At 39.5% G+C, this 25,695-nt stretch overlaps 1 protein-coding gene across 1 annotated transcript in view; it reads left to right on the top strand.

Moving 5' to 3' along the window:
• BMPR2 (bone morphogenetic protein receptor type 2) overlaps nucleotides 1–25,695 on the top strand; it is a gene marked incomplete at both ends in the record, with an annotated part of 139,028 nt that overhangs the window by 96,177 nt on the left and 17,156 nt on the right. Inside the window, 5 exons of the mRNA XM_080689643.1 lie at nucleotides 605–835; nucleotides 2,555–2,669; nucleotides 7,847–8,007; nucleotides 10,053–10,200; nucleotides 25,543–25,679. Coding sequence (XP_080545769.1) covers nucleotides 605–835; nucleotides 2,555–2,669; nucleotides 7,847–8,007; nucleotides 10,053–10,200; nucleotides 25,543–25,679 — 792 coding nt within the window. The remainder of the gene's footprint in view (nucleotides 1–604; nucleotides 836–2,554; nucleotides 2,670–7,846; nucleotides 8,008–10,052; nucleotides 10,201–25,542; nucleotides 25,680–25,695) is intronic.

The following is a 25,695-nucleotide window of genomic DNA, read 5'->3' as shown; positions in this document are numbered from 1 at the left end:
AAACATTCTAAAACATAATTGATTTAACTATATTTTGATACTTGATATAGCTGTTTTGGGGAGGAAGGTACTGAAGATTGAACCCAGAGATTCTACCCTTGAGCTACACACCCAGCCCTACTTATTTTAAAACAGGTCTTGCTAAATTGCTGAGGCTGTCCTAGAACCTGTGATTCTCCTGTCTCAGCCTCCTTTTTACTGAGGTGACAGGTGTGAGCCACCATATAGCTTGATACAGCCTTCTTCCCCCACCAAAACTGGAGATTTTGGGCATTCAACCTCTGAGCTACATCCTTAGGTCTATTTTTTAATTATTTTGAAACAGGGTTGCACTAAGTTACGGAGGGCCTCACAAAGTAACTGAAACTGGCCATTAGCTTCAAATTAAAAAATAAAAACTAGGGCAGGGGGTGTAGCTCAGAGGTCAAATGCCCCTGGGTTCCAATCCCCGACCTACCCAGAAAAAAAAATGAAATAAACTGTAAGCAGTATAGAGCTGTTGCAGACAATATGGATTTATACTTTATTATGTAGTAAGTTTTCTTGTTCAGTTTTGATATGAATGAATTAATACCTTGCCTTTTTTTTTTTTTTAAACACACAGCTGATTGGCCGGGGTCGATATGGAGCAGTATATAAAGGTTCTTTGGATGAGCGTCCAGTTGCTGTAAAAGTGTTTTCTTTTGCAAACCGTCAGAATTTTATCAATGAAAAAAACATTTACAGAGTGCCTTTGATGGAACATGACAACATTGCTCGCTTTATAGTTGGAGATGAGAGAGTCACTGCAGATGGACGCATGGAGTATTTGCTTGTGATGGAATATTATCCCAATGTAAGTTCTTCATAACACACTGTCATTTGTATTAACTGTCAATCTGACTCTCAGAAAGACCACTACAATGGAAAACATTGCTCCTTCTAAATTTGGTTCTTAAGCCGGATGTGGTGGCACACACTTGGAATCCCAGTACTTGGGAGGCTAAGACAGGAGGATCAAAAATTCGCAGCCAGCCTCAGCAACTTGTGAGGTCCTCCACAACTTAGTAAGACCTTGTTTTAAAATAAAGAATAAAATAGAGCTGGGGTGTAGCTTGGAGGCAGAATGACCCTGGTTCCCATCCCCAGTACCACACACACAAAAGTTTTGTACCAGAATTTGAGTCAGATACATCACTAATTATATTGGTTATTCATTTCTTCCTCCACCTCTCCTCTTCCTTCCTTCCTTCCTTCCTTCCTGGTAGCCAGATTTTCTGAATTTAGAATTTTCAGATTTTAGAATTCATTCTGGAATAAGTTTCTTATTTCATCAGAGACTGGTAATAGTTTGTAGATAAGCACTTTGAATAATACTGAGTCATCCTTAAGTATCCTCAAGATTGGGTCACCATTGTTTCCTCCCACTTCATTTTAATAGTTGTTATATTGTATTGTTTAGGTCATAATGACAAAAAATAGTGTGTACATGTTTAGTATAGATGCAGGTTTTTTCCCAGAATTTTTCTTTTTTGAAGTGCTGGGAATCAAACCTAAAGCCTTGTGTATGTTAGGCAGGCACCTAGCTGTTACTCCCAGCCCTGTATATTTTTTATCTGGGTTGATTGAATCCATAGATGTGGAATATGCAGATACATAATCAGCTATATATATTTACAAAACCTTTTTGTTTTCTACATACATAATTTGTATTTGTACTGATAAAAGACATATTTTTCCAAATTAATTTGATAGATTAGTGAAAAATAACCATTCATCATTTTTAATATTAGAGACATAAAATTGATGTTGAATTTCCTTTCTTTCTCCTTTTTCTTACTACCTCTGTCAAGTTTCTATAATATCTAGCTTATTAAGTCTTCGTGGAATCTAGCCTATGAAAATCCTTAGTTTGCTAACTTACCTCTTCATGTCTGGGGCTACACTCCCAGACCTATTTTGTATTTTTATTTGGAAACAGGGTCTCTTTTTTTTTCTTTTTTGGGGGTACTGGGGATGGAGCCCTTCTATCTCTGGGCTACACTCCAGATCTATTTTTTATTTTATTTGGAAACAGGATCTCTTAAGCCAGCCTCGAACCTGCTGGATCCTCCTGTCTCCGCCTCCCAAGCGCAGGGTTACTAGCGTGCGCCACCATGCCCTGCGGAAACAGTCACTTAAGCCAGCAAGGCTGTCTTTAAACCTGTGCCAATCCTCCTGTCTCCACCTCCCAAACATGGAGATTACAAGCGTGTGGATTACAAGTGTGTGCCACCATGCCAAGCCTAAATTAATTCTTTTTTTTTTTTTTTTTTTTTTTTTTTTTTTTTTTTTGCGGGTCTGGGGATGGAACCCAGGGGAATTCAACCTCCGAACTACACCCCCTGTCCTATTTTTTATTCTTTATTTTGAAATAGGGTCTCACTGAGTTGCAGAGGGCCTCACTAAGTAGCTGAGGCTGTCCGCGAACCGCCATCCTCTGGTCTCAGCCTCCAGAATGCTGGGATTACAAGCGTGCGCCACCACGCCCGGCTTAAATTAATTCTTTTTTTGTACATTTTTTCCCTCTGTATAGGGATCTCTGTGCAAGTATTTGAGTCTCCATACAAGTGACTGGGTAAGCTCCTGTAGACTGGCTCATTCTGTGACTAGAGGACTGGCTTATCTTCACACAGAATTACCACGAGGAGGTAAGACAGTAAATAAAATATGAATGACACTCCTGGGTTCATGCCTTCAAAGTAGAAGTATAATTCATGTTACTAGAGACTTATTATTAACAATTGTTTGTAAGACTCAGCAGAGAAAACATTTGAATTATAACAGGAAGAATAAGAAAAATAACTTCAAGATTCTTGAGGAGTCATAGATCCCATTGAGAATTTGATTAAAGTTCTATCTGAGCATTCTTACTCCAAAAATACACATGTGGGTATACTTAGAAAATGTCCTTTTAGGTTGGGGGTATAACTCAGTGGTAAAGTGCTTGCCTAGCATACATGATGCCCTGTATTCAATCCCCAGCACCGAGGGGGGAAAAAAAAGAGTTTAGGATTGGTTTGGTAGCGACATGGTATTATTAGGGCTCAATGGCTCTATATTTATTTGCCAAAATTCTTTATATATGGTTTTAATTTTAAAAGTTATCTTGTTCTCCATCTTCCTTTATTTATGCAGCAAAAAGGGGTGGTGGAATTATCATTTCTCTCATCAGAAGTCCCACTCTTTTATTTTTGGTTTCCCAGAACCAGTCTACACTGAACTGCAAAAGAGACTGAGAATATGGGAATATAGTGTTTTGGGTTTTGCTAAGTGCATTGCTGCCTCAGATAATTTGGGTTCTGTTACTAAGTAGGAAAGGGAGAATGCATGGTAGAAAGTCAGTCTTTGCCAGTGTTTCAAAACTGTATAATAAAACCAGACATTGTAGCACACACTTGTAATCCCAATACTCGGGAGACTGAGATAGGAAGATTGCAGGTTCGTGGCCAGCTTCAGCTACTTAGTGAGGCCCTCTGCAACTCAGTGAAAACCTGTTTTAAAATAAAGAATAAAAAATAGGGCTACGGGTGTACCTTGGAGATAAAATGCCCCTGGGTTCCACACCCAGTGCCACACACACACACAAAAAGTGGGCATGTTGGCACATGCTTGTAATCCCAGCATTCGGGAGACAGAGACTGGAAAATCATGGTTTACAGACAGCCTCAGCTACTAAGCGACGCCCTTCTCAACTCAGTGAGACCCTGTTTCAAAAAATATAGAGACTAAATAGGACTGAGGGTGTAGCTCAGACGTAGAATGCCCCGGGGTTCCATCCCTAGTACCACACATACACACACACACACACACACACACACACACACACACACACACACTATATATATATATATATATATATATATATATATATATATATATATATTACATTCCTTGTCATAACTGCAGTCTTCCTTGGCTTTTATGCACATTTTTGCCAGTTGTTAAAAGCATCTCTTTAATACATTTGCTTTCTCACTTTGTTTTAGTGTACACCTCATATCACAGGCACCCCTAAATTAGCTTGGCTGTGATAATTCTGTCTCAGCACTTTCTTAAGCTTTTATCCCTTACCACACTTTCTTGTACTTTAGCCCTGACATTGTTTTTTCAGTCTCTCTGACCTCCTTAGTGAAGGAAACTTTAATATATCAGTTTCTTAGATCTTTGTTCCATTGTATAATAGCATGGATCATCTTTTCTAGCTGATGCTTCATATATAAATAATTTCTCCTGAATAATTTACTGGTTCATTTATCTTGACATCTTGCTTTTCCTGAGTACAAAATTGACCTGTTGTTATTGCCCATGTCAGCAACCTGGTGTGCTTGCTTTAATGCTTTAGCACATTAACCATTGGACTGTGTTCCCTTACTCTTAAATATTATAACTCCTTTTAAAAGCTGGCTTAGCACAGAACTTAAAATATCATCCTAACTCCTCTTTTGAATTTTGCATGATTCAGCAAGATTTTCAAGTCAAACATTGACTGAAACCTCTGTGTGTGTGTGTGTGTGTGTGTGTGTGTGTGTGTGTGTGTGTGTGTGTGTGTGTGTTTCTGGGGATGGAACCCAGGGGCACTGTGCCTCTGAGCTACACCCCCAGCCCTATTTTCTTTCTTTCTTTCTTTCTTTCTTTCTTTCTTTCTTTCTTTCTTTCTTTCTTATTATTATTATTTGTGTGGGGGGTACTGGGAGTGGAACCCAGGGGCTTTTCTACCTCCGGGCTATACTCCCAGACCTATTTTATACTTTATTTGGAAACAGGGTCTCACTAAGTTGCTGAGAGCCTCACTAAGTAGCTGAGGCTGGCTTTGAACCTATGTGATCCACCTGTCTCAGCCTCCCAAGCGCTGGAATTACAAATGTGAGCCACCACCCCCGGCTTAATCTTTATTTTGAAAAAAGGTCTCACTGAGTTGCAAAGGGCCTCACTAAGTAGCTGAGGCTGGCTGCGAACTTCCACCCTCCTGTCTCGGCCTCCCAAATGCTGGGATTACAAGCTTGTACCACCATGCCTGGCTACTGATTAAAACTTTTACTTAAACAGAACTATTACTCTTAAACACTAGCTAATATTATCGCTAATTATATAAGTATTATAGCTATTTAAGTGTCTTTTTACCTAATTACCTAAAAAATATTCCCAAGTGTACTATACTATTTATTTATGTATATATGTATTTGTTTATTTTGCGATACTAGGGATTAAACCCAGGGGCATTCTACTTTCAAGCTACACCCCCCAGCCCTATTTTTTATTTTTTTAATTTGAAACAGGGTCTCACTGAGTTGCAGGGGCCTCACTAAGTAGCTGAGGCTGGCTGTGAACCTGTGATCCTCCTGTCTCAGCCTTCCAAGTACTGGAATTACAAGTGTGTGCCACCATGCACAGCTTACTATACTATTTTAAAACATTTAAAGAGGCCTTTTAGAGAATTCTATTCTCAGTATCTTCAAATATAACTATTTTGCTTAGAATAGAAATTCAATAGTAAGAAATAATACTATTATTCAGCTATTTGTTGCTTCAGAATAAGGAGGAGTTGAATCTCTTTATTTGTAATTAGTTCTCCCTGTGAATTTTTGTCCTTATAATAGTAATGCAAGTTTGTCTTTATCCTTCCAGGTCCTTTGCTCTGTCCATGCATGTAAATCTGTTTAAATATTCACAAAGACTACTTTTTGTTCAGGGTTTTAAAATATATAATTAAGGTAATTGTGCTTTCCTTTGAGTTGTTTGCCTAATTCAGTGCCGTGCTCAGGGCAGATTCATTTTGTGTCTGCTCTCTTCCTTACACACGCAAATAAAAAGATTAAAATTAATACCTAGGGGAACCTAAAAGGGAAAAGTTGTCTCAAACGTGCAGCTTGTAGTTCTCCCTTTGCATTGGTATTGAATCCCAGTGTTGTCTCTTTTTTCCTCTTCTCTCTTTCTCACTGCCTTTTCCCCTTCATTTCTCTCTCCCTATCTTTTCCTTTTCCTTTTTAGTAATAGCAGGAAATATAATAACCTATTTTCCCTCTGGCTACCTCACTGACTTTTTGCACACTCTACACATTATCATCTTAATTTTCCCTGAAGTGTGGAAACTTTTACTTTAAATATTGATTTGGTATTAGTAAACAAACATTTTCTAATGTTTCTATAAATTTTCCTATATAAATATTAGCTCACAATTATGCCACATTGCTGGGTGCAGTGGCACAGGGCTATAATCCCAGTACTTAGGAGATTGAGACAGAAGTGTCTCAAATTCGAGGCCAGCCTGGGCAACTTATCAAGACCTTATCTCAAAAAAAAAAAAAAAAAAAAGGAAAGTGCTGGGTGTAGCTTATTGGCAGAACACCCCTGGGTGGGTTCCATCCCCAGTAACACACACACCCACACTCTGCCACAATTCTTTGTGCTTTTTTTTTGTGGGGGGGGAGGGTCTGGGGATGGAACCCAGAGGCATTTGACCTCCGAGCTACACCCCCTGCCCAATTTTTTATTCTTTATTTTGAAACAGGGTCTCACTGAGTTGCGGAGGGCCTCACTAAGTAGCTGAGGCTGTCCGCCAACCATGATCCTCCGGTCTGTCTCCCAAATGCTGAGATTACAAGCGTGTGCCACCACGCCCGGCTTTGTTATACTTTAATCCAGAATGAGATGCAGCTTTTACAGGAATTGAGTATAAGTCAAATTAAATACAAGCTTTAGGAGACTGGATCAGAAAGGGAGAAAATGAGAAAGAAATTAATTCTTAGATGAAGAAATTTAACTCTTTTTGTCAGTGTTTTGTTGCTTTTTTATATATCAGGAATCATTATCCTCTAGTTTTGTTGTTCATTAAATGCACTTGAATGTTACTAATGAGAATGAGAAACCTAAATGCTGAATCTATACTAAATACGCATTTAATTTATCATTGACTTGATTCTGATTGCTCTATTTCTTTGTACTGTAAGCCTATTGAGAAAACACTGTAAGATTTTTAATTTTATTTATTTAATTTTTATTTACATATTTATTTGGGGGGGCACTGGGGATTGAACCCGGGGCCTTCTACCTCTCAGCTACACCCTTAGTCCTATTTTATTTTGAAATAGGGTCTAAGTTGCAGAGGGCGATACTATATTACTGAGGCTGAAGTTGAAACTGCAGTCCTCCTGTCTCAGCCTCTCAAGTACTGAGAATACAGGCACACACCACCACACGTGGCTCACTGGAAGATTTTTATAAAAAGTTGAGAGCCATATTCGTTTTTTATTGATCCTTACTTTAGACAAGCTTGACTTTTTTATGTTATACCAGATATCTCTTTCTGTATTGCCTCCTTTTGCTTCTCTAGAAATGAAGAGATGAGGCAAGTTTGTGTTATAATTAGAAGCAGCTTAGCCAGGCATAGTGGCACATGCTTGTAATCTCAGTACTTGAGAGGCTGAGACAGGAGGATCGTAGGTTCATGGCCAGCCTCAGCTACTTACTCCCTCTGCAACTTAGTAAGACCCTATTTCAAAATAAAGAATAAAATTAAAGCTGGGGGTATAGTTCAGAAGTAGAATGCCTGGGTTCAATCCTCAAACCTCCAATAAAAAAGAAAAATAATTAGGAGCAGCTTGCTAATAGTTTCAGCTGAATGGTTAGTGCTTAATTATCTGTTCATGCACCAGGAGTTATATTGCAAAATATAGTAGGAGATAGTGATAAGTAAGTTGAAATTTTGGTTAGTGAGCAGAAAAATAACACTTAGTCTTCTATATTCATGTGATTTCTATTACTTGCATGTTCCCTTCATGCCCAACAATTCTAATTACTAAATAAGTATTTGAAATTATCCACACAGATCATTATAAGCCTGCAATTTCCCATCGAGATTTAAACAGTAGAAACGTCCTGGTGAAGAATGATGGAACCTGTGTTATTAGTGACTTTGGATTGTCCATGAGACTGACTGGAAATAGACTAGTGCGCCCGGGGGAAGAAGATAATGCAGCCATAAGTGAGGTGAGTGTATTCAAAAAGTCATTCCACTAATGTATGTCAGGAATATTTTATAATGCTCAGGAATTATCCTTATAAATTGCTAATTATAGAATATTAGAAATTATAAAATTATAAAATGCCAAATGTATTACATAAAGGCCATTTTAAAGTTAATTCATCCATTTAGGAATAGAGCACAGTTTATCTAAAACTAATTTCACTTACATTCCAACTCATTTTGACAAACACTAGAAAGAAGTATGTAGTAATTGATTTTTTTTAGTGTGTGTGTATGTGGACATGGGGGTGGGGATTGAATCCAGAGGCATTCTGGCATTCTACCTATACCCCCAGCCCTATTTTTATTTTTGAAATAGGGTCTCACTAAATTGCTGACAGCCTCACTAAGTTCCTGAGGCTGGCTTCAAACCTGTGATTCTCCTGTATCAATCAACCTCCCAAGTACTGGGATTATAGATGTGTGCCATCACACCCAGCAGTAATTGATTTTTGAAACAACACTAAAGTTACCAAGTTTGATATAGGTAGCCCACCATCTGATGATCATCATTACAGTATCAAACATATCTTTTCTGACCTTTTTCCTTGTATTCACATATATGTCTGTCTGTCTGTCTGTCTGTCTGTCTCTCTCTCTCTCTCTCTCTCTCTCTCTCTCTCTCTGTGTGTGTACATGAGTGTGTATATATGTGTGTGTATGATGTATTTTTGTGGATTTAAAAAATATTGCCAGGTGTAGTGACATATGCCTGTAATTCCAGAACTTGGGAAGCTGAGGGAGTAGGATTGTAGGTTTGAGGCCTATTTAAAATTTTTAATAATAGCTAAGCATGCTAGTACACGCTTGTAATCCCAGTACTTGGGAGGCTAAGACAGGAGGATCTGGGTTCCTAGCCAATCTCAGCTACTTAGTAAGGCTCTCTGCAACTTAGTGAGACCCTGTTTCAAAATAAAGCTAAAAAATAGGTCTGGGAGTATAACTCAGAGGTAGACTGCCCTGGGTTCAATCCCCAGCACTACCAAAAAAAAAAAATAATAATAATTAAAATAATAAATAAAAATTGCTGGGAATACAGCTAGGAGATAAAAATGTTCTGGGTTCCAATCCCAGTACCAAATTTTTAAAAATTTTAATTAAATGAAACCCAGGGGAATTGCATCTCCAAGCTACACCCCCAGTCCTATTTTTTAGGGTTTTTATTTGTTTTTATTTATTTATTTTTTGGTGGTACAGGGGTGGAACCCAGAAGCTTTCTACCTCCTGGCTATACTCCCAGACCTATTTTATATTTTATTTGTAAACAGGGTCTTACTAAGTTGCTGAGAGCCTCAGTAAGTAGTTAAGGCTGGCTTCGAACCTATGCGATCCTCCTATTTCAGCCTCCCAAGCACGGGGATTACAAGTGTGCACCACCACACCCGGCTAGTGTTTTTATTTTTTGAAACAGGGTCTCACTGAGTTGCAAAGGGCCTCACTAAGTAGCTGAGGCTGTCTGTGAATTGCGATCCTCCTGTCTCAGCCTCTCAAATGCTGAGATAACAAGCATGCAAATGAGCCCAGCATCTAGCTCATTCTTTTAAATTAATGAATAGTATTTGCTATTTTTTATTTATTCCAGCTCATTTATTCAGGAAGGGCATTTTAGAGGTTAAAAAGCAAGAAAAAAAAGAGATAAAAAGTATGGTGTAGCCAGGTGTGGTGGTGCATGTTGTAATCCCAGTTCTTGGGAGGCTGAGACAAGAGGATCACGTGTGTTTGAAGCCAGCCTTAGCTACTTAGTGAGGGTCTTAGCACCTCAGTAAGACCCTGTTTTCAAATAAAAATATAAAATAGGTCTGGGAGTGTAGCACCAGAGGTAGAAGGTCCCTGGGTTCCATCCCCAGTACCACAGACAAAAAGTAAGGTGTACAAAGTTTCAGTGACGTGCTTTAAGGTCAAATAACATGACTAACGTGACTAAAATTTGCCTGTAACTTTAATATTTGCCCTTCAAAATATATATATGCTATATTCTATTTCTAAACAAAAACTCTTAACTTATCAGGTTGGCACAATTAGATATATGGCACCAGAAGTACTAGAAGGAGCTGTGAACCTGAGGGACTGCGAATCAGCTTTGAAACAAGTAGACATGTATGCGCTTGGATTAATTTATTGGGAGATATTTATGAGATGTACAGACCTCTTCCCAGGTAAGAAATGTGGTCAAAATTGATTCATATTTTAAAGTGAAATAGTTGTATCTTCTGTGTTTCTCTCTCGCTCGCACTCTCTCTTTCTCTCTCTCTCTCTCTCTCTCTTACAGTACTGGGGATTAGGGATTAAACCTGGGGCATTCTACCTCCAAGCTACACCCTCAGGCCCCATTTTTTTGTGGTACTGGGCATAGAACCTATGGGCATTCTACCTTCAAGCTACACCCCCAGCCCTACTTTTTATTCTTTATTTTGAAACAGAGTCTCATTGAGTTGCAGAGGGCCTCACTAAGTAGCTGAGGTTGTCTATGAACCATGATCCTCCTGTCTTAGCCTCCCAAATACTGGTATTACAAGCATGCACCACCACTCCTGGCTTCCAATATTTTATTTTATTTTTTTTGGCGGTACTGGGGGTGGAACCCAGGGACATTCTACCTCTGAGCTACATCCCCAGCCCTATTTTTATTCTTTATTTTGAAACAGGGTCTCACTGAGTTGCAGAGGGCCTCACTAAGTAGCTGAGGCTGTCCATGAACCTGGATCCTCCAGTCTCAGCCTCCCTAATGCTGGGATTACAAGCAAGCACCACCACACCTGGCTGGCTGGCTTGCTTTATTTATTTATTTATTTATTTATTTATTTATTTATTTATTTATTTATTTATTGTGTGGATCTGGGGATGAAACCCAGAGGAATTTAACCTCCGAGCTACACCCCCTGCCCTATTTTTTATTCTTTATTTTGAAACAGGGTCTCACTAAATTACTGAGGCTGGCTACAAACCTGAGAATCTCCTATCTCAACCTCCCAAGTACTAGGATTACAAATGTGTTCCACAATACCTAGCTTCTGTCTCAAATTAAATAACTCAATTTTTAAGCAGGATCTTTTCACATTCATATAAACCTTTAGTTCATTGCCATCTAGTGTTCAAAAGCATTATTAGCAGAAAAATGTGAATCGGAGTGAGGGGAATCTTTACAAGAACTCTTAAGATTTCATCTAAGTACAATTTAATTAACTGCCAGTAATAGTTTTTCTGTGTTTAGTGTGATCTCGCATTGCTTTAGCAGTCATTATTTTCTTTTTACTCTCCTTTTTATTTTGTTTTTTATTTTTTAAATTTTTTGGTGGTACTGGGAACGGAACCTAGGGGCCTTCTACCTCCGGGCTACACTCCCAGACCTATTTTATATTTTATTTGGAAACAGGGTCTCTTAAACCAGCTGAGGCTGGCTTTGAACCTGCGCGATCCTCCTGTCTCAGCCTTCCAAGCGCTGGGATTACAAGCATGCACCACCACGCTCAGCTTACTCTCCTTTTTATGTCTTATGTGGCACTGAAGATGGAACCCAGGAGCATACTACCTCTGAGCTATAACTTCTGCCCAATTTTTTATTTTCAACTAGGATCTCACTAGGTTGTTGAGGTTGTTTTTGAACCTGTGATCCTCTGGTCTCAGCCTCCCAAGTACTGGAATTATAAGTGTGTCCACCATGCCTGGTATTTTTCTTTCTTTCTTTTTTTTTTTTTTTTTGGTGGTACTGGGGGTGGAAGCCAGAGGCTTTCTACCTCCAGGCTATACTCCCAGACCTATTTTATACTTTATTTGTAAACAGGGTCTCACTAAGTTGCCGAGAGCATCATTAAGTAGCTGAGACTGGCTTCAAACCTGTGCGATCCTCCTGTCTCAGCCTCCCAAGCACGGGGATTACAAGTGTGCACCACCACGCCCAGCCTGGTATTTTTCATTTTGAAACAGTCTTACTAATTACCACACACTGGTCTGGAACCTACAATGTTCCTGTTTCAACTCCCCAAGTAATGAGAATACATTGTGCACCACCATGCCTAGTGCGGTCATCATTTTTTTTTATTGTTCCCTCTGGTCATTTTAAATAAGCTATATTTGTGTTTCTTGAATTGATCCTCTAAGATTAGAAGCAATGAATTATTTGTCAACTTTTTTCATTCTTCTCTTTGTTCTCCTTCCTTCCCTCTTTGCTTTATTTCCTTTTATTTTATTCCTTTCCTCTTCATTCTGCTAGTGAAAGAATATTTATTTATTTATTTATTTAATGTTTGGTGGTATTGGGGTTTCTGGAAGCCCTTCTACTTCCGGGCTACACTCCCAGACCTATTTTATATATTTTTTAAAATTTGGAAACAGGGTCTCTTAAGCCAGCGAGGCTGGCTACGAATCAGCGTGATCCTCCTGCCTCTGCCTCCCAAGCATGGGGATTACAAGCGTGTGCCACCACGCCCGGCTTGAAAGAATATTTTAAATATGATTGCTAAGCTGGGCATAGTGGCACACACTTGTAATCCACAGAATTTGGGGGTCTGAGACCAGAGGATCATGTGGTTCGCGGACAGACTCAGTTACTTAGTGAGGCCCTCCGCAACTTGGTGAGACCCTGTTTCAAAATAAAGAATAAAAATTAGGGCAGGGGGTATAGCTCAGAGGTAGATGACTCTGGGTTCCATCTCCAGACCCGCAAAAAAAAAAAAAAAAAAAAAAAAAAAAAAATATATATATATATATATATATATATATATATATATATATATAGTTTTTCTCCCTTTGTTTGGAATATATCATCACTGTTGTTATTAAATAAAAACTTTAAGCCAGGTGTGGTGGCACACGCTCGTAATTCCAATACGTAGGAGAGTCACAGATTTGCAGTCTGCCTCTGTAACTTAGTAAGATCCCATTTTAACATAAAATAATAAAATGGGGCTGGGGGTATAGCTCAGAGGAAGAATGCCTCTGGGTTTCATCCCAGTACCCCACACACAAGCACTTCAAATCCATGCATTGCATTTTTTTAGATATTATACAAAAAAATTGATAATGTGGTCTCTGTCTTATAGGAATAAGAACATAGAATAAAGAGTAACAGAGATGAGTGGTGACGCACACTTATAATTCCCATTACCATCAAAAATAAAAGAAAAGGGAACTAGCACTGGATAAACATATGAAATATGGCTGGTTAATAAAAACAGATTATTAGTGAGATTGAGTTCTTTGGGGCTTTAAAGACATAAGCACTGGGCATGGTAGAGTTATTCCTGTACACAGGAGGATTACATTTTTATTTTTTATTTTGAAAGAGCATCTTACTGCATTACTGAGGGTCTCGCTAAATTGCCAAGGCTGGCTTAAAACCTGTAATCGCCTGTTTTAGCCTCCCAAGTACTGAGATTATAGGCATGCACGACCATGCCCAACTCAGCCTCAGCAATTTAGCAAGACCTTATTTCAAAACAAAGGTAAAAAGGCTGGGTATGTAACTCAGAGGTAGAATGCCCTTGGGTTCAATCCCCAGTACCAAATAAATAAACACATGAGCATTAAACATTAGTTAAAATTCTAAAGTATAATGAAATCAATTAATGATTATTTAGATTAACTACAAGTCGGCCAGGTTTTTTTTAAAAGTATATTTTTAGTTAATTAGAAGTACAAAGACTCAAGCCGGATATGGTGACGCACACTTGTAATCCCAGCATTCAGGAGGCTGAGACAGGAGGATTGTGCAGGTTCGAAGCCAGCCTCAGATACTTAGTGAGGCCCTTTACAACTCAGTGAGACCCTGTTTCAAAATAAAGAATTTTTTTTTAAAAAAAAGGGCTGGGTATGTCACTGGGAGGTGGAATGTCCCCAGGTTCCATCCCCAGTACCAAAAACAAAGACTCAAGTGAGGGTTTTTTGTGTGTGTGAAAATAGGAGTAATTGTCATAATATCATAAGTATTTTTAGAATTTTGGACAGTTTTTTAAAATATTGATATCCAGAATTACAGTTTTAGAAAAGTGTCTGATTAAAATGATTCTCTCAAAGTCGGGCGTATGGGGCATGCTTGTAATCCCAGTACATGGGAGGCTGAGACTGGAGGATCACAGGTTCATGGCCAGCCGCAGCTACTTAGTGTAGGCCTCCACAACTTAGTGAGACCCTGTTCCAAAAATAAAGAATAAAAAAATAGGGCTGGCGTGTAGCTCAGAGGAAGAATGCCCTTGGTTTCAATCTCCAGTACTACCATAAAAAAAAAAAAAATTATTTCAGCTGCACATGGTGGCACACGCCTATAATCTCAGTACTTGGGAGGCTAAGACAGGAGAATCACAGGATCAAAGTCAGCCTCAGGCCGGGCGTGGTGGCGCACACTTGTAATCCCCATGCTTGGGAGGCAGAGACAGGAGGATCGTGCAGGTTCGGAGCCAGCCACGCGCCCTGGCTTAGGAGACCCTGTTTCCAAATAAAAATGTAAAAATAGGTCTGGGAATGTAGCCCGGAGGTAGAAGGGCTTCCAGGAACCCCAGTACCACAAAAAAAAAAAAAAAAAAGTCAGCCTCAGCAACTTAGCGAGACTCTAAAATAAGGATGGGGTATAACTTGGGGGTAGAATCCTATAACTTGAAGGTAGAATGTTCCTGGGTTCAACTCCAGTACCATAAAAAGAAAAGAAAAGAAAATGATTGTCAGTATACTGTCATATATACATACATATATACATACATACATACATACATACATATATACATATACATATACATATACATATACATATACATATACATATACATATACATATACATATACATATACATATACATATATATATATATATATATATATATATATATACAGGGTCTCTTAAGTCAGCGAGGCTGGCTTCGAACCTACAGGATCCTCCTGTCTCCACCTCCCAAGCGCAGGGATTACAAGTGCACGCCACCACGCCCAGCAATATATATAATTCAAAAGATGACTACTACCTTTTATGTAATAATGATAGAAATAATATTGGCTAGGCATGGTGGCCCACACTCGTAATCCCAGCATTCATGAGGTGGAGACTGGAGGATCACAGTTAATGGACAGCCTCAGCTACTTAGCAAGGCCCTTCACAACTCAGTGAGACCCTATTTCAAAAATAAAGAATAAGGCCGGGTGTGGGGGTGCACGCTTGTAATCCCCATGCTTGGGAGGCGGAGACAGGAGGATCGCGCAGGTTTGAAGCCAGCTGCGTTGGCTTAAGAGACCCTGTTTCCAAATCAAAAAAGTATAAAAAATAGGTCTGGGAGTATAGCCCAGAAATAGAAGGGTTTCCAGGAACCCAACCCGAGTACCACCAATAAATAAATAAATAATAAGCCGGGAGTGGTAGCCCACGCTTTAATCCCAGTGCTTGGGAGGCAAAGACAGGAGGATCACACAGGTTCAAAGCCAGCTGCTCTAGCTTAAGAGACCCTGTTTCCAAATTAAATTTAAAAAGTATAAAATAAGCCGGGTGTGGTGGCGCACGCTTGTAATCCCCGTGCTTGGGAGGCAGAGACAGGAGGATCACGCTGGTTCAGAGCCAGCCTCACTGGTTTAAGAGACCCTGTTTCCACATTAAAAAAAAAAAAAAAAAAAAGTTAAAAAATAGGTCTGGGAGTGTAGCCTGTGGGGTGTATCCCGGAGGTAGAAGGGCTTCCAGGAACCCCAGTAACACCAAAAAAAAAAAAAAGTATAAAATAGGTCTGGGAGTATAGCCCAGAGGTAAAGGGTTTCCGGGAACCCCAGTACCACCAAAAAATAAAATAAAATAAAATAAAATAAAAAATTCGGGTTGGGGGTGTCTCTCAGAGTAAAATTCCCCTGGGTTCCACCCCCAGTACTGCAAAAAAAAAAAAAAAAAAAAAAAAAAGAGCAGTATAGAGTTGGAAGTTGTAGTTCAATAGCAGAGCACTTGCCTGTATCTGAGGCCCTGGCTTCAATCCCTGGCTCCATGAACACATAAAAAGAGCAATATCAGATACTTGATAGGAAAAAACAAGCCTTGTTTGCAAAATATTATTTTAGTAGAATTATAGGATAAGTTAAAATAAAACTAAACAGAGTTGAAAAATAAATGAGTTATTGCTTCATAGAGTTTCAGTTTAAGAAGAACTGTGTGAATGTGTACATTTAAAAATAACTAAAATGCTGCTGGGTGTGATAGTGCACACTTGTAATCCCAGCATTCAGGAGGTGGAGACCAGAGGATAACGGTTTGTAGACAGCCTCAGCTACTTAGTGAGGTCCTTCGCAACTCAGTGAGACCCTGTTTCAAAAATAATAAAAGACTAAAAAATAGGGCTGGGGGTGTAGCTGGGAAGTAGAATGCCCCTGTGTTCCATCCTCAGTACTACCAAAAATAAAATAAAATAAAAAATAACTAAAAGTGTGTGTGTGTGTGTGTGTGTGTGTGTGTGTGTGTGTGTGTGTGTGTGTTACTGGGGATGAAACCCAGGGTCCTTCTATCTCCAGGCTATACTCCCAGACCTATTTTTATATTTTATTTGGAAACAGGGTCTCACTAAGTAGCTGAAGCTAGCTTTAAACCTGAGCAATCCTTTCTCAACCTCTCAGCTGGGATTATAAATCTGTACCACCACGCCAGGCTAAAATGCTAAATTTTATCTCACGTATATTTTACCATAATAAAAACATAAAGGAATAAAAAGAGAATTGCATTAAAATACTCTGTAATCCTAATTGGGCATGTTGGTGCACACATATAATCCCAGTGCATGGGGAGCTGAGACAGAAGGATGGCAGGTTCATGGATAGCCTCAGCAAGTAGTGATACTCTCAACAACTAGTGTGATACTGTTTCAAAATAGAAACAATTTAGCCAGGCGTGCAGCGCACACTTGTAATCCTAGCATTCGGGAGGCTGAGACCTTGAGGAGGATCGCAGTTTGCGGACAGCCTCAGCTACTTAGGCCCTCTGCAACTTAGACCCCGTTTCAAAATAAATAATAAAAAATAGGGCAGGAGGTGTAGCTTGGAGGTCAAATGCCCCTGGGTTCCATCCCCAGACCCTCAAAAAAAAAGGAAACAGTTTTCACTGTAGAGCTCTTTTGCCTCCCTGATTAGATATTTTGTGTGTATTTTATTGGTTTTGAGGTTATTGTGAAATGAATTGTTTCCTGGATTTCTTTTTTAGTAGATTTATGTTTGACATATTATAGAAAAGCTACTGATTTTCTTAGTTTGATTTGTGTTCTGTTACTTTGCTGAATTTGTTAATCAGCTCTAGAAATATTTTGGTTTTGAACTTTTGGGGCTCTTCTAAATATAGGATTATGTCATCTGAAAATAGAGATAGTTTTAGTTCTTATCCTATTTCAGTTCCTTTGATATCCTTATATTGCTTAATGCTCTGGCAAGAGTTTTAAGTACTATATTGAAAGGAGTGGTGATAGTGGGCATCCTTGTCTTGTTCCTGATTTTAAAGGGAATACCTACAGATTTTTCCCCCATTCAATATGATGATGGCTTTGGGCTTATTGTATATTGCCTTGATGATGTTGAGGTAAAGTTTGATTCCGATTTTTTGCCGTGTTTTTGTTTTTGTTTGCAGTACTAGGGATTGAACCCAGGGCATTCTACCTCTGAGCTATATACCCTCAGCCCTATTTTTTTATTCTTTATTTTGAAACAAGAGTTTCACTAAATTGTACAGGGCCTCACTATGTAGCTGAGGCTGGCTGTGAACCTGCAGTCCTCCTGTCATAACCTCCAAATACTGGGATTACAAGCATGTGCCACCATTCCTGGCTTCTACAGTGTTTTGTTGTTTTTCTGTGGTACTGGGATGAAACTCAGGGGCATTGTATCTCTTAGCTATGCTATACCCCTAGCCCTATTTTTTTTTTAGTCTTTTTATTTTTGAAACAGGGTTTTACTGAGTTGCAAAGGGCCTCACTAAGTAGCTGAGGCTGTCTATGAACAGCGATCTTCTGGTCTTGGCCTTCAGAGAATGCTGAGATTACAAGCGTATGCCATCACACCCAGCCTTCTACAGTGTTTTTTAACATTAATGGATGTTATATTTTGTAAAATGTTTTTCAGTTCAGCATCTATTGAGATGATCATTTGATTTTTGTCCTTAGTGGTGAATGACATATTGATTTGTATATGTTGAATCAGCCTTGCATCCCTAGAATGAAACCAACTTGGTCATGATGTACAGTTGTTTTTCTGACTGTGTGTGTGTGTGTGTGTGTGTGTGTGTGTGTGTGTGTGTGTGTGTTACTGGGGATGAAACCCAAGGGCATGCTACCTCTGAGCTACACCCCAAGTCCTATTATTTTAGTCTTCTTATTTTTTTTGAAACCACGATCCTCCAGTCTCCGCCTCCTGAATGCTGGGATTCTTGGTCTCGTTGGGTTGTTGTTGTTGTTGTTGTTTTTTAATTTTTTTGCAGATCTGCGGGTGGAACCCAAGGACATTTGACCTCTGAGCTACACCTCCTGCCCTATTTTTTATTCTTTATTTTTGAAACAGGGTCTCACTAAGTTGCAGACAGCCTCATTAAGTAGCTAATAGCTAAGGCTGGCCGGGCGTGGTGGCGCACGCTTGTGATCCCCGCGCTTGGGAGGCAGAGACAGGAGGATCACACAGGTTCGAAGCCAGCCACGTGCGCTGGTTTAGGAGACCTTGTTTCCAAATAAAAATGTAAAAATAGGTCTGGGAGTGTAGCCCGGAGGTAGAAGGGCTTCCAGGAACCCTAGTACCACCAAAATAAATAAATAAATAAATAAATAAATAAATAAATAAATAAATAAATAAAAAGTAGCTAAGGCTGTCCGCGAACTACTATCCTCCAGTCTCAGCCTCCCAAATGCTGGGATTATAAGCGTGTGCCACCACACTTAGCTTTATTCTTTATTTTGAAACAGGGTCTCTCTGAGTTGCAAAGGGCCTCACTAAGTAGCTGAGGCTGTCCATGAACCACAATCCTCCTGTCTCAGTCTCCCAAATGCTGGGATTACAAGCATGTGCCACACGCCCGGCTCCTGACATGGTTTTGAATGTGTATCACTAATATTTAATTTAGAATTTTTGCATCTATGTTCATCAAGGATATTGGTTTATAATCTTCTTGAGGAGTCTTTATTTTCTGGTATTAAGGTGATATTGGCCTCATAGAAGGAGTTTGGAAGGATTCCAGCTCTTTCAATTTTGCAGGAAAAGCCAGTGTGATGGCGCACAGGAGGCTGAAACAGGAGGATCCTGGTTCGAGGACAGCCTCAGCTCTCAGCTACTTAGTGAGGCCCTACGCAACTTAATGAGACCCTATTTCAAAGTAAAGAAAAAAAGCCGGGCGTGGTGACGCATACTTGTAATCCCAGCATTCAGGAGGCTGAGACTGGAGGATCTCGGTTTGCGAAGAGCCTCAGCTGTTTAGTGAGGCCCTCTGCAACTTAGTGAGACCCTGTTTCTAAATAAAGAATAAAAAAATAGGGCAGGGAGTGTAGCTCAGAGACTGGATGTCCCTGGTTTCCATACCCAGACCCACAAAAAAGAAAGAAAGAAAAATAGGACTGGGGGTGTAGCTCAGAGTTAGAATGCCCCTGGGTTCCATACCCAGACTCACAAAAACAAACAGTTTTGCAGGATAACTTGTGAAGTATTGGATTTACTACTTTTTTTTTTTTTTTTTTTTTTTTTTGTGGTACTGGGGGTGACCCAGAGGCTTTCTACCTCCGGGCTATACTCTCAGACCAATTTTCTATTTTATTTGGAAACAGGGCCTCACTAAGTTGCTGAGAGCCTCACTAAGTAGCTGAGGCTGGCTTCGAACCTGCGTGATCCTCCTGTCTCAGCCTCCCAAGCGCAGGGATTATAAGCGTGTGCCACCATGCCCATCCTTGGATTTACTTCTATAAAGGTTTTGTAGAATTTAGCTGGGAATCCGTGTGGACTGAGATTCCATGTAACCCCAATCAAAATGAGTCATCAGAAAGTCAAACAATAAGTGCTTGTGAGGATGTATGGAAATAGGAACTTTTCTACACTGTTGATGGGGCTGCAAATTAGTACAACCACTATGGAGAGCAGTGTGGAGATACCTTAGAAAATTGGGAATGGGCTGCACGTGGTAGGCCACGCATTTGGGAGGCAGAGACCAGAGGATTGGGGGACTGCAGTTCAAGGACAGCTTCAGCTAAAAAAAGAAAAATAGAAAGAAAGAAAGAAAGAAAGAAAAGGAGAAAGGGATAAAATTGAGAATGGATCTACCATATGATCCAGCTATACCACTTCTAGATATCTTTCCAAAGGGACTTAAATCAAACCATATTATAGTAATACATACTCATGTTCATAGCAGCATAATTCACAATAGCCAAATTATGGAACCAACCTAAGTGTCCATCATCAGGTAAATGAAATACAAAATTATGGGATATACAGACAATGAGATTGTACTCAGCAAAAAGGACAAAATTATGTCATTTGCAGGAATATAGATAGACCTAGAGAACATTATGTTTAAGTGAGTTTAGCCAGTCACAGAAAGTGGTTGGTCAAATATTTTCTCTCATATGGGGAAGCTAGGGAGTAGCCGTAATACCAGAGGTACTTCAGACAATGGAGAAGAAGCTCCGGTGGAGACAGGAAGGTGGGGAGAGAGAAAAAGACCAATGAAGGAATCATTTCCATCGACATCATATACAGATGTGAGATACCAGTGTCAATCTCAATACCATGTGTGGGGAGCAGAAGAAAGCCCACCAATACTGTGTGTATGTATGTCACCATCACCATGAGCTACGCTATGATGTGAGACTACAATGCACTAATAAAAGTATGGAAAATGCAAAAAATAAAAATAACATAAGGCTGGAGTTTAGTTCAGAGATAGAATGCCCCTGGGTTTGATTCCCAGTAACACACATACACACACACAAACTATTATACTGCCATGTTTGAAATGGTCAAGGAGAGGCTATCTGAGAGAAAATGCTGAGCAAGAGTCTGTGGTTCTGGTCAGCTGTTAAAAGAATTCAGATGTCAGAAATAGCAAGGGGAAGCAGCCAGGGATTGAGGAAGAAATACTGATTTATATTGAAAGGTTAATTTAATTTTGGAGACATTTGGGCAACTGAAAAATTGATTGATTGAGGTACTGTGGATGGACCCAGGGACAGTCTACCTCTGAGCTGCACCCCAGCCCTATTTTTTATTCTTTATTTTGAAACAGAGTCTCACTGAGTTGCAAAGAGCCTCACTAAGTAGCTGAGGCAGGCTGCAAACTGGGATCCCCCTGTTTCAGCCTCCCAAATGCTGGGATTACAAGTGTGTGCCACTATACCCAGCTGAAAAACTTATTTTTAGAGAATTTAAAATAATAAAGAAGATAATTGAGAAAATTAAGATTAAAATAGTTAGGACTGGGGAGTAGTAGTTTAGTAGTAGCGCACTTGCCTAGTATGCGCAAGACCATGGAGTTCTCCAGCTCTCCAGTAGAGATTTATGAGTGGATGCATTCCCCTAACAGAACAAAGAGAATGAGTGTCAAAGACTGAATGTGCTACAAGGTGCGGTGGCACACACTTGTAATCCCAGTACTTGGGAGGCAGAGACAGAAGCACCACAGGTTCAAGGGCAGTGCATGGTAGTTTAGTGAGATCCTGTTTCTAAATAAAATAGGGTTGAGGGGATAGTTCAGAGGTAGAAACCCTCTGGGTTCAATCCCCAGCACCACAAAAAAATAGATGAAAAGAACTGAGGAATGATCTTTGGATGTAAATAGGAGAAGGTAATTGATTCTTAGAGGAGTTACTCAAATAGAGAAGATAGAAATCATATCACAGAGAATACAGGAAGAAAAAGTGTTAAGAAAATATAGGTAAGATATGCAGGGTACTTTAAATTTTTTTTACCAATGAAATGGTGTGGAAGTTGAAAGAAAAATAAATGTAGTAATAATGCCTCTAATTTCAGTACTTGAGAGGCTGGGACAGGGGGATCACAGCTTCAAGACCGTTCCAGAAATTGAATGAGACCCTTTCTAAATAAAAAACAAACCGGGCGTGGTGGCGCATGCTTGTAATCCCCACGCTTGGGAGGCAGAGACAGGAGGATTGTGCAGGTTCGAAGCCAGCCGCACACGCTGGCTTAGGAGACCCTGTTTCCAAATAAAAATGTAAAAATAGGTCTGGGAGTGTAGCCCGGAGGTAGAAGGGCTTCCAGGAACCCTAGTACCACCAAAAATAATAATAATTTAAATAAGTAAATAAATAAATAAGCAAACAAACAAACAAACAAAAAGGGCTGGGTGTATAGCCTAAAGGTAGACTGTCCCTGGGTTCAGTCCCCAGTACAACAATAATAATGATGATAATATAAGTAGAATTATGTATTTTAAATTATTCTACTAAATCAACATTTGAAAGTAATCACCTAGTAAATAATACTAGGGAGGTATGTATATGTGTTGGTGTATGTGTCTCAGATATACCAGTAAGTACATTACAGTTCATAGATGGCATGGATTGAGATTTTATCATATGAGATTTCAAGGGGGAAAAAATGATGTTTCTCTTTAGTTCAGTATTGATGGTTTTGTCTCTCTTGTTCAATATTGGTGGTTATTTATCAAAACTAAGCATAAAAACTGGGTGTGATGACACACACCTTTAATCCCAGTACTTAGGAGACTGAAACAGGAGGATCACAGGTTTGAGGACAGCCTCAGCAAATGGACTCTCATCAACCTAGTGAGTCCTTATTTCAAAATCAAAATTAAAAAATAGGATTGAGGGTATAACTCAGAGGTATAATGACTCTTGGTTAAATTCTTAGTAACACACACACACACCAACAACAACAACAACAACAACAACAAACCCAAACTTATCTGCTTTATTAAATGTTTACAGTATGCGTGAAGATATCACTTATATTTATAGGTAGCATAGTGTTCTAAAAACTTGGACTCTCATCAGGCATGGTGGCACATACTTGTAATCCCTGCGTTGGGAGGCAGAAACAGGAAGATCACTCAGGTTTGAAGCCAGCCTTACTGGCTTAAGAGACCCTGTTTCCAAATAAAAAAAATTATAAAATAGGTCTGGGAGTGTAGCCTGGAGGTAGAAGGGTTCCATCCCAGTACCACCAAAAAAAAAAAAAAAAAGAACTTGGACTCTGGTGCATAGATTATAGAAATTACAGAATTAATCTCTGTAAATATTTTAAATATATTGGAAGGTAAGAATTTATGACCTGGGCCTGGTGGTGCACGCTTGTAATCCCAGTGCTTGGGAGGCTGAGACAGGAGGATCACACAGGTTCAAAGCCAGCCTCAGCTACTGAGTGAGGCTCTCAGCAACTTAGTGAGACCCTGTTTCCAAATAAAGTACAAAATAGGTCTGGAAGTATAGCCTGGAGGTAGAAAAGCCCCTGGGTTCCTCCCCCAGTACCACATACACACACACAAAAATAATTTATGAGTTATTTGAAAAATTCAAATGAAAACATAAACTTAAGTAAGATTTGAGCTGGGCATGGTGGCACATGCTTGTAATTCCAGTACATGGGAGGCTGAGACAGCAGGATTACTGGTTCATGACCAGCCACAGCTATTTAGAGAGGTCCTCTGCAAATTAGTGAAACCCTGTTTCAAAAATAAAAAGTAAAAACAAAACTAGGACTGGGGGCATAGCTTGGAGATTAGAATGCCTCTGTGTTCAGTCCCCAATTAGACAAAAACTTAAATGGTCTGTTTTGTGATATATTTTTCCATCTGGATCATAACTGTATTATCTTCATGAAAGTGAGATAAGGAAGGCAGACATTGCCATTTTGCTGACAGGAAGATTGAAACACACAATAGTTAAATGACTTATCCAGGATAGAGATGAAGCCCAGATTGGAACCTAAGTGCCCTCATCCCCATCCTGGTGTTCTTTCGTCTAATTTATCCTGTCATTTTAGTAGGATCTCAGCTATATCCCCCAGCACTACTTTTTTTTTTTTTTTTTTAAATAGGGTCTTGCTAAATTACAGTCTCACTAAGTTGCTGATGCTGGCCTCGAACCTTTGATCCTCCTGTTTCAGCCTCCCAAGTACTGGGATTATAGAAATATGCCAACAGGTCTTTCTTTTTTGTGGCATTTGATGTGATCCAGGTAGATTATTATAGAGCCAATGACCTAATGGGAGACGGTGACCACCCACTTATATTTGGTTCTAAAGACATGTTGTTACACTGAATCCTGGAATTTTTCCCCCCTAAATTTATAGAAATCATTTTCTTTCTTTCTTTCTTTCTTTCTTTCTTTCTTTCTTTTTTTTTTTTTTTTGGTGGTGGTACTCGGGTTCCTGGAATCCCTTCTACCTCCAGGCTACACTCCCAGACCTATTCTATACTCTTTTTTTTTTTTTTTTTTTTTTTTAAACAGGGTCTCTTAAACCAGCGCACCTGGCTTCAAACCTGGAACCTGAGCAATCCTCCTGTCTCTGCCTCCCAAGCGTGGGGATTACCAACGTTCACCACCACTCCCGGCCTTTTATTTTTTGGTGGTACTAGGGGTGGAACTCAGAGGCTTTCTACCTCCAAGCTATACTCCCAGACCTATTTTATACTTTATTTGGAAACAGGGTCTCACTAAGTTTCTGAGAACCTCACTAAGTAGCTGAGGCTGGCTTCAAACCTGTGTGATCCTCCTATCTCAGCCTCCCAAGCACGGGGATTACAAGCATGCACCACCATGCCCAGCTTGTATAGACACCATTTAAAAATATTCACCCTCTGTAATCCCAGTACTTGGAAGGCTGAGATAGGAGGATTACAGGTTCCAGGCCAATCTCCGCAATTTAGCAAGGCCCTCACCACTTAACAAGACCCCATTTCAAACTAAAATAGGGCTGGGGCCATGTGCGGTGGCACATCCTGTAATCCCAGCATTTGAGAGGCTAAACCAGGAGGATTGCAGTTCACAGACAGCCTCAGCTACTCAGTGAGGCCCTTTGCAACTCAATAAAAAATAGGGCTGGGGATGTCACTTGGAGGTACAATGCCCCTGAGTTCCATCCCCAGTACTGAAATAAATAAATAAGTAAATAAATAAATAAATAAATAAATAAATAAAATAGAGCTAGGAGTGTAGCTCAGAGGTAGAATGCCCCTAAATTCAATCCCTAGTACCACTAGAAAAAAGAAACCCCAAAATAAAAAATCCCACCCAGGACCAGAAGAAGAGTTCAGTAGTAGAGCATGCTTAGCATTTACATAACCCTGGATTTGATCCCCAGCACCAAAAACTAAATAGATACAATGCCTGCTCATCATTGCATCTACCATGTAATTTACCAATAAATGTTGGAGACTATTCTAAGTATTTATTAATAATGCATTAGTCCTACAACAGGATCTGTTTAGGATTTTCAAATAATCTGAAAGGGTTTAATATGCACAATTTCTTTGCTTGCTTGCTAGAAATATCCTTGTTATTCTGTCATTTATAATAATTGAAAATTCTGTTCTTCTTTCTACAAATACATAGGTGAATCTGTACCAGAATACCAGATGGCTTTTCAGACAGAAGTTGGAAACCATCCCACTTTTGAAGATATGCAGGTTCTTGTGTCAAGGGAAAAGCAAAGGCCCAAGTTCCCAGAAGCCTGGAAAGAAAATAGTCTGGTAAGCAAAAAAAAAT

Source organism: Muscardinus avellanarius (genome assembly GCF_963383645.1).
Source record: "Muscardinus avellanarius genome assembly, chromosome: 2".
Taxonomy (NCBI): Eukaryota; Metazoa; Chordata; class Mammalia; order Rodentia; family Gliridae; genus Muscardinus; species Muscardinus avellanarius.
Note: the sequence above shows the minus strand (reverse complement) of the source record. Positions and strands in the feature narration are given on the sequence as shown.